The sequence below is a fragment of the Delphinus delphis genome, chromosome 13 (assembly GCF_949987515.2).
Source record: "Delphinus delphis chromosome 13, mDelDel1.2, whole genome shotgun sequence".
NCBI classification, from domain to species: Eukaryota; Metazoa; Chordata; class Mammalia; order Artiodactyla; family Delphinidae; genus Delphinus; species Delphinus delphis.
In genome coordinates this window covers 66,018,325-66,035,616 of record NC_082695.1, presented here as the reverse complement: position 1 = coordinate 66,035,616, position 17,292 = coordinate 66,018,325, and the positions used below count along the sequence as shown (strand labels likewise).

General features: G+C 38.4%; 1 protein-coding gene across 1 annotated transcript in view; it reads left to right on the top strand.

The window, feature by feature from the left end:
* The first annotated feature begins 846 nt into the window (after window positions 1-846).
* The window catches only part of CFAP53 (cilia and flagella associated protein 53), a 65,287-nt gene continuing 48,841 nt past the window's right edge, over window positions 847-17,292 (top strand). The window contains exons 1-3 of the mRNA XM_060029071.1: window positions 847-1,080; window positions 5,079-5,308; window positions 5,810-5,983. Of these exons, the coding sequence (XP_059885054.1) occupies window positions 847-1,080; window positions 5,079-5,308; window positions 5,810-5,983 (638 nt within the window). The remainder of the gene's footprint in view (window positions 1,081-5,078; window positions 5,309-5,809; window positions 5,984-17,292) is intronic.

Below are 17,292 nucleotides of genomic sequence, written 5' to 3'. Positions count from 1 at the left end.
GACTAGGTGCTGATTTTTTTTTGTGTTGTAGTGATGGTTCTATGTTCACCCCCACTATAGAAAGAGTACCAAAGTGTTATTTGGCTTTTAGGTATTAACTACCACCTTGCTCTTGACCAGAAGTACAGCTGTGGTCTCCACCTGTGCTGAGGGCCCCTTCTAGGTTTCCTGACCTGTGTTGTTTTCCTGCCTGGGATCCGGAATCTCAGAGCCCGATCACCTGCAATTCTAATCCACATCCTACCCCTGGCCCTAGTTTTTATTGTGCCCAGCCAGGTCGTGTCACTGCCGTACCAGCCCATCTGATTGCCCCCCATCCTAGGGTACCTCAAGTCTAAGCCCCGGTTTCCTGATTTTATTAACAAATTTGTCATTACTGGTTGAGTTGGCTGACAAAACAGGCTCTCTCAGCTTTAATTGTTTAGTTGTAAAATGAGGATAATACCCGCTGTTCCATCAATCTTGTAAGATATTTGTGAGGCTCAGAGGTTTTATGTGTGAAAATAACTTGTAAATTCCTGTAAAGAACTACGCGAATAAGGTTGTCTTGTGATGATTTATGTCATGAAGATTAACTTGGAGATGGCCTCAAATTTTAGCCTGCCAACAAAATGCCCACTAACCTTTCTCATGCTTTTAGACCGATTACAAGATATAAATAGAAAAGTCAATTGGAATGTAGTTAGATCTTCGACTAAACTTCGGGTTAAGGAGGCTCTTTTTCTGATATTTGATGAACCCTGGAAGAAGGGAGTGAGGTCGGCGGGAGGCCTGGCGGAGGGCGGGGAGAGGACTGCGCAGACTCAGCTTTTCCACTCCCAGAGGAAGTCGTGAGTGCTGGAGTCTATGGTCACCATGGTGACGGGACCAACTTCCGCCCCCCTCACCTGCCCTGATCCCCGCGAGGCGCACCATGGCAACCGGACCTCTGCGTCGCGGAATCTGGTCCCTCAGGTCGCTGTGGTTGGGGAACCGCGGCGGGCGTCGCCCCGAACCCGAGGGGACTCGAAAATGTACAGCCAGCGATTTGGCATCGTACAGCGGGAGGTTAAGGGCCCCACTCCCAAAGTGGTGATCGTGGTAAGCACGGGATGTGTGTGCGGGACCCTACCGCTTTCTGCGTCTCCCCCAACTCAGCGCAGCCCACCCTGGCCCCCAGCAGGGGTTCTCTCGAGGGAAGCAGGTGCTTGATGCAGCAGCTTGCATTTTGAAAGAGGGAAGGATAAGGTCTCTTGCCTAGCTCTTGTACTCCGTCCCTCCCTACCCCCCAACCCCCCGCGTCATATAATATTTACTTTCTGTATTTGGAGAAACACCACTTTAGGTCTTGAGAGTTTTCAGTCTTCCAAGACTGCTGAAAGAGGTCGTCCCTTTGCAATGCGGAGGGTGTGTCAAGGAAACGGTGCTGGGTCAGGCGGCAGGAAATCTGGGGTCTGGGCTGGCAGTGATGCAGCTGTACGGTCTTGGGCTAGTTCTACACGCCTAGGAAAATCGTGTGTTGAAGGAGTATTGGGCTGTGAGGGGTTGTGAGTGGTTATAGAGCCCTTTCTCTGCTGACTCAACCATAACAGAAGCGTCCCTGCAGGCCTGGGAATAGGAGGTTGGTTGCCTTTAAGGCAGGGGAGGTGGTAGGAGGCCAGGGGAATGCTGCGTGCTGCAGATCCTGCTCAGAACCCCAGAAGCTTGGTCCATGCACCTTTGTTTCTACACACTGGTTTCTACAGGCTAGAAAACCACGTGTAGGCAGGCAATTATAGAGGTATTATTTGAGCCCCTGCTGTGTGCACAGCTCTGGAAAATACAGGGGTGAATACAGTGACCCTGGGAGGTTTACCCTTCTTTAGAAGTCTGATCCCTGCCTTCACGTTGCTTATCATCTAACTGCAGAAACAACTTGCTCATGCACAAAACCATCAAAGGTTAACACAGTATGTAATGATGTGCTATACTGTCTGTGTTGGAACATTGTGGAAGAAATATCAGGGATAATGAAGGGTGCAGTTTTATTATGGTCCATAGTGCGCATAGCAGTTCTCAATGCCCCCTCTTTTTTAGGTCCAGGGACTGTAGGATCTGGGTTTGGAAATCAGTAGAGTGGAGTCTTTTACAGTCTGTACGGTTCAAGGTGATCATTATAGACAGACTTTATGAGGGACAGAAATTGATGTACTTTGGGTTCTGTACGCGAACACTGAGCTCAGGGGCTGGGCCATTGGTCAGGTGATATTACTTGTGTTGGGAACCAATAAGGATTTCTGTTCCACCAAATTACCACCAAACCGGAGAAGGAGGCCTATTGAATACTTTAAGCTTATAGAAGAATAAAGAGGAAAAGGAAGAGGTCAGAGCTGGTGTATCTCAGATGTCAGAGTGTGATAAGAAGTGTGGATGTTAGAGGTTGCAGAGTTGTGGTGGGAGAAGAATTAAAGCCACCAGAGATGAGACTTGGATGCTAAACAATTCCTCCAGGAGAAGTTGGTGAAAGATGAAATGTCTGAAGTAATGGAGAAGCAAAAGGAGCGGCTATTTGGTGAGTGCCTCCTAGGAACCCAGTTATTTACTTCTTGAAATAGTTTTTTAGGAGGACATTTATTTTGCTCATTTTGACAGGTGAGAAAACTGAGACTTAAAAAGATTAAGTAACTTGCTCAAGATCACACAATTAGTAATCAGTAGAGGCCAGGATCAAACCTAGGCTGTAAGACATCATTCTTTAAGACATTAAACTGTAAACTGTAATAGTAGAAACTAATTTGAGATGTTGCAGTAACAAAAGCCTTCAGTGACCTTGAAAGTACAGAGTAGTTATTAAACCCTTTGTTCTGAATTTAGCATGGTTTAAGAGTTGCAGTGTCCATTATGGTGGCCACTAGCCACAAATGGCTTTTGAGCACTTGAACTATGCGTAGAGTCACATGTTGAAATGATAATATTTTGGATATATTGGTTAAATAAAAATATATTATTAAAATTAATTTCCCCTGTTTCTTTTTACTTTTTAAAATACAGCTACTAAAAATGTTATTAAATTATATATCTGGTTTATATTATATTTCTGTTAAACAGGACAGGTTTTGATTACATAATGCTAAGACTCTGCATGGATTGGCACCACCTCGTTGTTAGAGAACTCCAGATCATACCTGTTCATCCAGAGATAAGGTCCTTCCTGATCACAAAGTCCTACACAGGATGCCCAAGCCTTAAAGTGCTTCCTAATCCCCAGCTACTGCTCAGGCTGTTTCTCACCACCCTCCACCCCCATCCCCCTCTTCAGTCAAAATGTACCTCAGAACCTGGTTCTTGCCCTGACAATTTGACAATTGATTCCTTATGACCTTGGTGCTTGGTTCCTGTTCTCAGCCCATTTGTCTACTGGGAGCGTGAGTTCCTATGTATATCCTGCCCAGGGTGCAGTCTTGACCCAGCTCTGCTTTGTTGTCACTGAATCCACGTTCATAAAATGTTTTATGTATTAGAGAACAGTAGTTTGTTAACTAAATCTAGGCTCTAAATAATTTGGATATGAATTAGCTACTTCCCATGATGTAACCCTCAACATCATCCTTTGTCTCCAACCTACCTCAGTTTTGTATTATCTTGTTCAACTAATCTAGGTGTGTGTGTGTGTGTGTATATATATATATATATACACACCCTGAGCCCTGAATCTTTTCATGAAGCTATCTTCACATGTTTATTTTCTTTCCCTAGGAGATTCCCTTACCAAGTCCCAATTCTAAGTGTAAATGATCAGATTGACTCTGCCACATGAGTTAAAAGTTTTGTTACTGGGCTTCCCTGGTGGCGCAGTGGTTGAGAGTCCGCCTGCCGATGCAGGGGACACGGGTTTGTGCCCCGGTCCGGGAAGATCCCACATGCCGCGGAGCGGCTGGGCCCGTGAGCCATGGCCACTGAGCCTGCGTGTCCGGAGCCTGTGCTCCACAGCGGGAGAGGCCACAACAGTGAGAGGCCCGCGTACCGCAAAAAAAAAAAGTTTTGTTACTGTGAATCAGCACACCAGAGTCTCACTACTCACCTAAGGATGATTTGATAAAACTGGCTGAAAATACAAAGCTCAAGACCATGGATTTCATGGTGGCCCAGGAGGAGCAGGAATCACATCAAGCCCACCCATAAACATTGTTTCATTCATTCATCTTTCCCATGCATATTGAGAACCTGATGCTGGTAGGCATGTTCATTGCTAGGAATACAGAAATGAAAAAGATATAGTCCATATGATTTTATTAAATGTGTCAATATGTATTCACAATGATGTATGCATTTCCAACTTTCTGGTGGAAGTTTGTATAAAATGAACATATTTACAGAAATTCAATTTACCCCAAAATGTCAGGAGCACAGCTCTTACATTAAACTTCTGGGCACAATAGAAATAGGAAAAAAGTTCTACCACTAGGGGTTTTTTTTTTTCCCCCTTTTCTTTTCCTCCTTTCCCTCCCTCCCTTTCTATCTTCCTTGCTTCCCTCTTAGTAAAGGGTTTTTCATTGTCACAACTTGTTATATATTGATATATCCTTATACTTAGATAGTAGTCTCTTAATTGAAAGAATTTTTATGTTGGTAACTATGTTGTCCACCCCTGAGAAACAATGTGGGGTAGTTGGTGGCAAGATCAAGGTCAGGAATTAGAAGACCTCTAATTCTTGTTCTATCCAGGCCTGCCCTAACTATTTAAAGCACTTTGAGCAATTAACTTATCTATTGTTAAGTTATAACTTATCTAGATAATCCAGAGATTATCTAGTCAATTATCTATTGACTAGATAATCTCTGGAGCCCTGTTCAAATTTTTAACTTTGTAATTCCATGAACTTTTACTCAAATGGCATTTGAGAAATATTTGAGACTGATTTGGTGACATCTTAGGTATAGGTTCAAAGAATCAAACAAGTTACATCTTAGGCACCTAAGTTTTTTGCAGTTGTAGCAGGATGTATTAGTTTTATATACCAAGTTTTGATTAATATGAGTATTGGTGGAGGTCATGATTAATTGAAAATATGCAATTGATTTTGGGTCTATCATAAGTGATAGTTGCTATTTGTTTTCAGAGAGCCAAGCCTCCCAAAGGCCAAGGGGCTAAACATCATCTGGAAAGAATCCGACGCAGCCATCAGAAGCATCATGCTATTTTGGCTTCCATTAAGTCAAACGAGCGGGATCGCTTGAAAGTTGAGTGGGACCAGCACAATGACCGCAAGTTTGTGGACAGTCTTGTGAAAGCAAGAGTCAAGGATGCCATGCAAGGGTTTATCATCAATACTGAAGAAAGACGAAATAAGTAAGGCTCGTAAACCAGCTGATCCAGACTCTGAAACATTCCTAAAACCACAGTTTGAGATTGATCAATCAAAAATCAAGTGAATTTTTACAGTAAGGATCATGGCTGAGCTATGCATATTCCTACCAAACCAATAGCTATTGCTTGTTTCTATTTTCACTTGTGATAACCTATGTTTGATAGAAAGCAAAAGAACATATTGTTTCAGATTTCTTTATTTTTAATTAAAATCTGCTCATTTTGCTTTTTTGTTGAAGATATACATTACATATCTCATCTGTATGTGATCAAATAAAACATGGCATAGATTAGTATCTTTATTGCTTTAAATGGCAACTAGTCTTATTTTATGGAATACTGTAACGATCTTTCCTTCTTACAAAATTTATGACTGAACGTGTACTTCTGAAATCAGATTTAACAAAATAAAAATCAGTTAGTGAAATGTGGCATGATAGTTTTAATTTCCTTTTCTCTTGTCATTTTGTTTTGTGAACTTAGGTTACGTGAACTTTTAGCATCAGAAGAAAATGAATATTTTATTGAAATGCAATTGAAAGAAGAAACAATTGAGGAGAAAAAAGATAGAATGAGAGATAAAATCAGATTATTAAGAGAGAAGAAAGAAAAAGAGAGACAGGATTTTGTGGCTGAAAAGCTAGACCAGCAATTCAGGTAATGATATCAGAAAAACACACACACAGAATCTGAAGTTGGTATATTAAAAATTATTTAGGAAAGCTAACTACAGTAAAGTGTAGCCTTAAGAGGGTATACACAGTAGTTGTACCTTTAAGTCTTGTTAATTATATATACATCATCGCATAATGCAGATACTGAGGAGTTTTGTTTGTTTTGTGGTGAGAATGCATAAGATTCACTCTCAGCATATTTCAAATATATAATACAGTATTATTGCCTGTAGTCACCATACTGTATATTAGATCCCCAAAACTTATTCATTCATCTTATAACTGAAAATTTATATCCTTTGACCAATATGTTCAGATTTCTCCCACCTCATAACCCCTGAGAACCAGCATTCTACTCTCTGTTTCTATATATTCAACTTTTTTTTCTTAGATTCCACATTTAGTGAGATCATACAGTACTTGTCTTTCTCTGTCTGGCTTATTTCACTTAGTATTATATCCTCCAGGTTCATCCATGTTGTCTCAAATGGCAGAATTTTCTTTTTTATGCTGAGTAATATTCCATTTCATACTTCCTTTATCCATTCATACATCAATGGACACTTAGTTTGTTTCCATATGGTAGTTCTGGTTTTAATTTTTTGAGGGATCTCCATACTGTTTTTCAGAACGGCGATACCAATTTATATTCCCACCAACAGTGTACAAAGGTGTCGTTTTCTCTACATCCTTGCCGACACTTGTCACCTCTTGTCTTTTTTATAATAGCCATCTGAACAGGTGTGAGGTGATATCTCCTTGTGGTTCTGATTTGCATTTTTCTGGTGATTAGTGATGTTTTCACATACTTGTTGGCTATTTGTATGTCTTCTTGGAAAAATGTCTATTCAGGACTTTTGCTCATTTTTTTAGTCAGATTATTTGGTTGTTTTTTTTTTTTTTTTGCTATTGAGTTAAATGAGTTTCTTATGTATTTTAGATATTAACCCTTTAACAGATATATGGTTTGAAAATATTCTCTTCCATTCTGTAGGTTGCCTTTTTATTTTGTTGATTGTTTCCATTGCTGTGCAGAAGCTTTTTAATTGGATATAGTCCTACTGGTTTATTTTTCATTTTGTTGCCTTTGCTTTTAGTGTCATATCCGAAAAATCATTGTCAAGACCAATGTCAAGGAGCTTTTTCTCTATGTTTTCTTCTATGGGTTTTATAGTTTCAGGTCTTATGTTTAAATTTTTAATCCATTTTGACTTAGTTTTTTTTTTTTTTTTTTTTTGTGGTACGCAAGCCTCTCACTGTTGTGGCCTCTCCCGTTGCAGAGCACAGGCTCCAGACGCGCAGGCTCAGCAGCCATGGCTCATGGGCCTAGCCGCTCTGCGGCATGTGGGATCTTCCTGGACCGGGGCACGAACCCGTGTCCCCTGCATCGGCAGGCGGACTCTCAACCACTGTGCCACCAGGGAAGCCCTTGAGTTAATTTTTTTGAATGGTGTATATAGGGATGCAATTTCATTCTTTTGCATGTAGATATCCAGTTTTACCAAGACTGTTTATTGAAGAGACTATCCTTTCCTCATTGTGTGTTCTTGGTCTCCTTGTAAAAGATTGATTGACCATATATGCCTGGATTTATTTCTGGGCCCTCTATTCTGTTCCACTGGTTTATGCAACTGTATTTATGCAGCTACCATACTGTTTTGATTATGATAGCTTTGTAATATAGATGGAAATCAAGTATGTGATGCTTCCAGCTTTGTTCTTCTTTCTCAAGATTGCTTTGGCTATTCATGGTCTTTTGTAATTCAGTTGGAATTTTGGGATTTTTCTTTTTCTGTTTCTGTGAAAATGCCATTCGAATTTGGATAAGGATTGCATTGAACCGGTAGATCACTTTGCGTAGTATGGACATTTTTTTAAATTAATTAATTAATTTTATTTTGTTTATTTATTTTTGGCTGTGTTGGGTCTTTGTTGCTGCGTGCGGGCTTTCTCTAGTTGCGGCAAGCGGGGGCTACTCTTCATTGTGGTGCACAGGCTTCTCATTGTGGTGGCTTCTCTTGTTGCGGAGCACAGGCTCTAAGGTGGACGGGCTTCAGTAACTGTGGCTCACGGGCTTAATTGCTCCGCGGCATGTGGGATCTTCCCAGACCAGGGCTCGAACCCGTGTCTCCTGCATTGGCAGGTGGATTCTTAACCACTGCACCACCAGGGAAGCCCCAGTATGGACATGTTAAAAATATTAATTCTTCCAACCCAAGGGCAAAGGATATCTTTCCATTTATTTGAGTCTTCAATTTCTTTCATCAGTGTCTCATAATTTTCAGTGTACAGATCTTTAACCTCCTTGGTTAAATTTATTCTTTCGTATTTTATTGCTTTTGAAGCTGTTGCAAAAGGGATTGTTTTCTTAATTTCTCTTTCAGATCGTTCATTATTAGTGTAAAAAATGCAACTGATTTTGTTTATTGATTTCAAATCCTATAGCTTTACTGAATTCATTGATTAGTTCTAACAGTTTTTGATGGAGTCTTTAGGGTTTTCTATATGCAAGATCATGTCATCTGCAAACAGATAATTTTACTTCTTCCTTTTCATTTTGGATGTCTTTCATTTCTTTTTCTTGCCTAATTGCTCTGATTAGGATTTCCAGTACTATGTTGAATACAAGTGGCAAGAGTGGGTACCCTTGTCTTATCCCTGATTTTAGAGGAAAAGTTTTCTACTTTTGAGCATGATGTTAGCTGTGCACTTGTTATATATGGCCTTTATTGTGTTGAGCTACATTCCTTCTATAAGTAATTTGTTGAGAGTTTTTTTTTATCATGAATTTGTCAAACCTTTTTCTGTATTAAGATGATCATATAATTTTTATCCTTCATTCTGTTAATGTGGTATATCACATTTATTGATTTGCATATGTTGAACCATCCTTGCATCCCAAGGATAAATTCCACTTGATCATGGTATCTGCTTCTTTTAATGTGCTGTTAAATTTGCCATGCTAGTATTATATTGAGGATTTTTGCATCTGTGTTATTCAGGGATATTGGAAGTGTTTTCTCTTCTTCAGTTTTTTTGGAGGATTTGAGAAAGATGGGTATTAATTCTTCTTTAAATATCTGGTAGAACTCACCAGTGAAAGCATCTGGTCCTGGACTTTTCTTTATTGGTAGATTTTTTTTTTTTTGCAGTACGCGGGCCTCTCACCGCTGTGGCCTCCCCCACCGCGGAGCACAGGCTCCAGACGTGCAGGCTCAGCGGCCATGGCTCATGGGCCCAGCTGCTCCACAGCAAGTGGGATCCTCCTGGACCGGGGCACGAACCTGCGTCCGCCACATCGGCAGGCGGACTCCCAGCCACTGCGCCACCAGGGAAGCCCTATTGGTAGATTTTTGATTACTGGTTCAATCTCCTTACTCATTATTGGTCTTTTCAGATTTTCTATTTTGTCATGATTCAGCCTTGGTAGTTTATATGTGTCTAGGAATTTATCCATTTTTTAGATTATCTAATTTGTTTGCATATAATTGTTCATAATAGTCTCTCATGATCCCTTGTATTACTGCAGTGTCAGTTGTAATGTTTCCTCTTTCATTTCTGATTTTATTTATTCAAATCTTCTCTCTTTTTTCCTTAGCTAGTCCAGCTAAAGATTGTCAATTTTGTTTATCTTTTCAAAAAACTAGCTTTAGTTTCATTGATATGTTTTATCATTTTTCTAGTCTCTACTTCATTTATTTCTGCCCTGATCTTTGTTATTTTCTTCCTTCTGCTTACTTTGGGCTTAGTTTGTTCTTTTTATAGTTCCTTGAGGTTTAAAGTCAGGTTGTTTATTTGAGATCTTTCTTTTCTCTTAATATAGGTGTTTATTGCTATAAACTTCCCTCTTAAAGCTGCTTTTGTTGCATCCCATAAGTTTGGGTATGTTGTATTTCTGTTTTCATTTAAGATATTTTTTGATTTCCCTTTTCATTTCTTCTTTGACCCATTGGTTATTCAGGAGTATGAGTTTAATTTCCACATATTTGTTAATTTTCCAGCTTTCTTCTGGTGTTTGGTTTCTAGTTTTATGCCATTGTGGTCAGAAAAGATACTTATATGATTTTAATCTTTTTAAATCTGTTAAGACTTTTTTGTGACCTAGCATGTGATCTATCCTGGAGAATGTTCCATGTGTACCTGAGAAGAATGTGTATTCTGCTGCTATTAGATGGAATGTTCTGTGTATGTCTGTTAGGTGCATTTGATCTAAAGTATGGTTCAATCCAGTGTTTCCTTACTGATTTTCTGTCTGGATGATCTATGCACTGTTGAAAGTGGAGTATTGACGTTCCCTACTATTACTGCACTGCTGTCTGTTTCTACTTTGATATCTGTTAATATTTGCTTAACATATTTGAGTGCTCTCATGTTGGGTACATATATAGCTGACCCCTTGAACAACACAGATATGAACTCTGCAGGTCCACTTAAATGTGGTTTTTTCAATAAATGCAGTACTACATGATCTGGGATTAGTTGAATTCGCAGATGTGGAACCAGGGATGTGGAGGGCTGACTACAGGACTTGAGCATCTGTGGGTTTTGGTATCTGTAGCAGGTCCTCAAACAAATCCCCTGCAGATACCAAGGGATGAATCTATATTTATAATTGTTATATCCTCTTGATGAATTGCTCCTTTTATCATTATATAATGACTTTCTTTCTCTCTTATTACAGCTTTTGAGTTAAAGTGTATTTTATCTAACATAAGTGTAGCTACCTCTGCTCTCTTTTGGTTTCTACTTGCATGAAATATCTTTTTCCATCCCTTCACTTTAAAGATATGTGTATCCTTAAAGCCGAAGCAAGTCTCTTGTAAGCAGCATATTGTTGGATATTGTTTTTTATACATTCAGACACGCTGACTAGATGATTTCAAATTACCTGTCTTTGAGTTCTCAGATTTTTTTCCTTTGTTTTGTTTGTTCACGCCTGATGTTGATGCTGTCTCTTGGGTTTTTCATTTCATTCATTGTATTCTTCAGCTCCGGAATTTCTGTTTGGTTCTTTTTGATGATTTCTATCTCTGTTGAATTTCTCATTTTGTTCCTGTGTTGTTTTCCTGATTTTGTTGCATTGTCTATCTGTGTTCTCTGGTAGTTTACCAACCTTCCTTAAAACAATTGTTTGGAATTCTTCATCAGGTAATTTGTAGAGCTTTATTTCTTTAGGATTGGTTATTAGAAAATCATCGTGTTCCTTTGTTGGTGTCTGTTTCCTTGATTTTTTGTAAGCTTCGAAGCCTTGTGTTGCTGTCTTTGCATTTAAAGAAGTATTTACCCCCTCCAGTTTTTACTAGCTGGCCTCAGGAAAGAAATACCATCACCAATCAGCCCAGCGAGGGATTCTGAGACCTTTCTCAGACCTTTTCTATGGATGCACCTGCTCTACACTTCTTGTTCTCTCGAGTGTATGTAAAGCATAGCCTCACATCCTGTCTTTGGCAGGATCTGGATTCTCCCTACTGGCTGCTAGAGGAGAAGATGCTGTAAGGGGCAAAGGGGACACTGGGAAGTGAATTTCAATGAACCATTAATATATTTTCCACTCTCTAGTTTTTTGACACAGTAATAAAAATGAAGTTTCATAAGTGGTTTGTGCTCTTAAAGTACGTATTAATTTGGTAACAATTTTTACAGATTTCATAGAGAGATCTTATATAACTAAGTATACAACTTCAAGTTGTATAACTTGCTAGTTAGATGAATTATTAGAATTTTTGAAGAAACAGTTATATCCTGCAACAATATACAGTAGCCCCCCTTATCCATCCCCAGTAAATGTCTGAAACTGGGGCGAGTACCAAATTCTGTATATACTATGTTTTTTCCAATACATACAGACCTATGATAAAATTTAATTTATAAATTAGGCACAGTCAGGGATTAACAACAATAATGAAATGGAACAGTTCTAACAATATACTGTAATAAAATTCATGAATGTGGTCTATCTCTCTATCTCAAAATATCTTATTGTACTGTACTCACCCTTCTTCTCGTGATGATGTGAGATGATAAAATGTCTATGTGATAAGTAAGATGAAGTGAAGTGAATGATGTAGACGTTGTGATGTAGCATTAGGCTACTGGCCTTCTGACCACACGTCAGAAGCAGGATCACCTGCTTCGGGTGATCCTGGATCATTGATCAATGACGATGTTGATGGTTGATGTCAGGAGCAGAAAATGTTGACGGTTGGAGATCCCAAGTGGGTGCAAAATTTCATTACAGTACTTAGAACAGAGTGCAGTTGAAAAACTTATGAATTGTTTATTTCTGGAGTTTTCCATTTAATGTTTTCAGACCACAGTTGACTGTGGGTAATAGAAACTGTAGAAAATGAAATGGTGGATAAAGGAGACTATCATAATTCATTTGAAATCCAACTGTTTTCAGTGTTTTTAATGTAATACCACCAACTCTTTAATACAGAGCAGCAAATATAGTTTTAATTCATTATAACGGTGAAAGGGCAGTGTTAAATTTTGATCAAGGATGCTAAATCAGGCCCCATTACTGAAAATATAATTGAGGCTTTAATGTATACATAAAGTGAGATGAAATTTTTCCTCTTCCTCTCCTTTCCCTTCCTCTTCCTTTTAGTATTCCATTGTGTGAATATACCACAATTTATTCATCTTCCAGGTTATAGGCATTTCAGTCATTTCCAGTTTATTCTTATAAATAGAGCTGCTGTGGACATTCTTGTACATGTCTTCTGGTAGACAAGCACATTCATTTCTTTTAGGTATATTCAGTGGCATACCTAGAACATTTGACACTCTAGAACGGATCATTTTTATTGCTCCAGGTCTTCCAAACAGCAAAATTATTTTCAGTAATAATAATGAAATGAAATGAATAACAGTGACAAGATAACCAGTGATTTTAAATTTATTTATTTATTAATTTATTTTTTGCGGTACGCGGGCCTCTCACTGTTGTGGCCTCTCCTGTTGCGGAGCACAGGCTCCGGACACGCAGGCTCAGTGGCCATGGCTCATGGGCCCAGCTGCTCCGTGGCATGTGGGATCTTCCTGGACCGGGGCACGAACCCATGTCCGCTGCATCGGCAGGCGGACTCAACCACTGCACCACCAGGGAAGCCCAAAATTTTTTTAATTTTTAAATAATTATATATTCACAGAAATTGAAAAGATAGTACAAAAATGTCATGTATTCTTACAGTCCCAGTTTCCTCCAATGGTTATATCTTATGTAACTATAACACAGTATCCTACAAGGAAATTGACATTGGTATAATGTATGTATATAATTCTGTGCCATTTTATCACATGTGTAGATCCATCTAATCCGCCACCACAATCAAGATACAAAACTGTTCCATCATCACAAAAGTCTCCCTTGTGCTCCCCTTTATAGTCACAACCACCACTGTCACCCCCATCATTCCTAACCTCCGGCAACGTCTAATCCCTTTTCCGTCTCCATAATTTCATCATTTCAAGAATTTTATATAAATGGAATCATACAATATGTGATCTTTCAAAATTGGCTCTTTTCAGTCAATGAATTGCCTTTGAGTTTCATCCAAATTGCTGCATGTATCAATAGTTTGTCCTTTTTATTGCTGAGTGGTATTCCATTGCATGGATGTACTTAAGTTTCTATAAATCATTCACTTATTGCAGTACATTTTGATTGTTTCTAGTTTTTAACTATTATAAATGAATCTGATATGAACATTTGTGTACAGATAGTTGTGTGAACATAAGTTTTCCTTTCTCTAGGATAATTGCCATATGCTGGGTCTTATATGTATGCTTAATTTTGTAAGAAACTGACAAATTGTTTTCCAGTGTGGCTGTACGATTTTATATTTCTACCAATAATGTGTAAAAGATTAAGTTTTTCCATATCTTTGCCAGCTTTTCATATTGTCACTAGTACAGCAGAGGTGTGTAATGATATCTCATTGCCACCTTTACTGGCATTTCCCTAATGAGTGGTGGTGTTGAACAACTTTTCATATGCTTATTTGCCATGTGTACATTCAATTTGGTGAAGTGTCTCTTCATATCTTTTCCCATTTTCTAATTGGATTAGCTGTTAAGTTTTGAAAAGTCTTTGTATATTCCAGATATGAGTCCTTTGTAGGATATGTGGTTTAGAAATAGTTTTTCCTAGTCTGTAGCTTGTTTTTTTTTTCCCTCTTAGGGGTGTCTTTCACAGAGAAAAAGTTGGTACATCATGAAAAAAACTTTTTTAATCTCCTACCCCTGTATTGCCTTTCCCCCCTTCCCTCTCCCCACTGGTAACCACTAAGTTTGTTCTCTATATCTCTGAGTCTGCTTCTTTTTAGTTATAGTCATTAGTTTCTTGTATTTTTTTGGATTCCACATGTAAGTGATATCATATGGTATTTGTATTTCTCTGTTTGACTTATTTCACTTAGCATAATGCTCTCCAAGTCCATCCATGTTGCTGCAAATGGCAAAATTTCATTCTTTTTTATGGCTGAGTAGTATTCCATTGTATATATATGCCATATCTTCTTTATCCATTCATCTGTTAATGGACACTTAGGTTGCTTCCATATCTTGACAATTATAAATACTGCTACTATGAACATTGTGGTGTGTGTGTCTTTCTGAATTAGTGTTTGTTTTTTTATTTTTGGATATGTACCCAGGACTGGAATTGCTGGGTCATATGGTAGTTCTGTTTTTACTTTTTAGAGAAACCTTCATGCTGTTTTCCAAAGTGGCTGCACTAATTTACATTGCTACCAATAGTGCAACATCCTTGCCAACATTGTTATTTATGTTCTTTTTGATGATAGCCATTCTTTTTTTTTTAACATCTTTATTGGAGTATAATTGCTTTACAATGTTGTGTTAGTTTCTGCTTTATAAGAAACTGAATCAGCTATACGTATACATATATCCCTATATCCCCCCCTCTTGCATCTCCCTCCCACCCTCCCTATCCCACCCCTCTAGGTGGTCACAAAGCACTGAGCTAATCTCCTGTGCTATGCAGCTGCTTCCCACTAACTATCTATTTTACATTTGGTAGTGTATATATGTCCATGCCACTCTCTCATTTCGTCCCAGCTTACCCTTCCCCCTCCCCGTGTCCTCAACTCCATTCTCTACGTCTGCATCTTTATTCTTGTCCTGCCACTAGTTTCTTCGGAACCATTTTCTTTTTTAGATTACATATATATGTGTTAGCATACGGTATTTGTCTTTCTCCTTCTGACTTACTTCACTCTGTATGACAGACTCTACGTCCATCCACCTCACTACAAATATCTCAATTTCGTTTCTTTTTATGGCTGAGTAATATGCCATTGTATATATGTGCCACATTTATCCATTCATCTGTTGATGGACAGTTAGTTTGCTTCCATGTCCTGGCTATTGTAAACAGAGCTGCAATGAACATTTTGGTACATGACTCTTTTTGAATTATGGTTTTCTCAGGGTATATGCCCAGAAGTGGGATGCCTGGGTCGTATGGTAGTTCTATTCTTAGTTTTTTAAGGACCCTCCATACTGTTCTCCATAGTGGCTGTATCAATTTACATTCCCACCAACAGTGCAAGAGGGTTCCCTTTTCCCCACACCCTATCCAGCATTTATTGTTTGCAGATTTTTTGATGATGGCCATTCTGACCGGTGTGAGGTGATACCTCAATGTAGTTTTGATTTGCATTTCTCTAATGATTAGTGATGTTGAGCATTCTTTCATGAGTTTGTTGGCAATCTGTATATCTTCTTTGGAGAAATGTCTATTTAGGTCTTCTGCCCATTTTTGGATTGGGTTGTTTGTTTTTTTGTTATTGAGCTGCATGAGCTGCTTGTAAATCTTGGAGATTAATCCTTTGTCAGTTGCTTCATTTGCAAATATTTTCTCCCATTCTGAGGGTTGTCTTTAGGTCTTGTTTATGTTTTCCTTTGCTGTGCAAAAGCTTTTATGTTTCATTAGGTCCCATTTGTTTATTTTTGTTTTTATTTACATTTCTCTAGGAGGTGGGTCAAAATGGATCTTGCTGTGATTTATGTCACAGAGTGTTCTGCCTATGTTTTCCTCTAAGAGTTTGATAGTGTCTGGCCTTACATTTAGGTCTTTAATCCATTTTGAGTTTATTTTTGTGTACAGTTTTAGAGAATGTTCTAATTTCATACTTTTACATGGACCTGCCCAGTTTTGCCAGCACCACTTATTGAAGAGGCTGTCTTTTCTCCACTGTATATTCTTGCCTCCTTTATCAAGATAAGGTGACCATATGTGTGTGGCTTTATCATTGGGTTTCTATCCTGTTCCATTGATCTATATTTCTTTTTTTGTGCCAGTACCATACTTTTGATTACTGTAGCTTTGTAGTATAGTCTGAAGTCAGGGAGCCTGATTCCTCCAGCTCCATTTTTCTTTACAAGATTGCTTTGGCTATTCGGGGTCTTTTGTGTTTCCATACAAATTGTGAAATTTTTGTTCTAGCTCTGTGAAAAATGCCAGTGGTAGTTTGATAGGGATTGCATTGAATCTATAGATTGCTTTGGGTACTAGAGTCATTTGCACAATGTTGATTCTTCCAATCCAAGAACATGGTATATCTCTCCATCTATTTGTATCATCATTAATTTCTTTCATAATTGTCTTATAATTTTCTGCATACAGGTCTTTTGTCTCCTTAGGTAGGTTTATTCCTAGATATTTTATTCTTTTCGTTGCAATGATAAATGGGAGTGTTTTCTTAATTTCACTTTCAGATTTTTCATCATTAGTGTATAGGAATGCCAGAGATTTCTGTGCATTAATTTTGTATCCTGCTACTTTACCAAATTCATTGATGAGCTCTAGTAGTTTTCTGGTAGCATCTTTAGGATGTTCTATGTAGAGTATCATGTCACCTGCAAACAGTGACAGCTTTACTTCTTCTTTTCCGATTTGGATTCCTTTTATTTGTTTCTCTTCTCTGATTCCTGTGGCTAAAACTTCCAAAACTGTATTGAATAATAGCGGTGAGAGTGGACAAACTTGTCTTGTTTCTGATCTTAGAGTAAATGGTTTCAGTTTTTCACCATTGAGAAGAATGTTGGCTGTGGGTTTGTCATACATGGCCTTTATTATGTTGAGGTAAGTTCCCTCTGTGCCGACTTTCTGGAGGGTTTTTATCATAAATGGGTGTTGAATTTTGTTGAAAGATTTTTCTGCATGTATTGAGAGGATCATATGGTTTTTCTCCTTCAATTTGTTAATATGATTTATCATATTGAAGAATCCTTGCATTCCTGGAATAAACCCCACTTGATCAT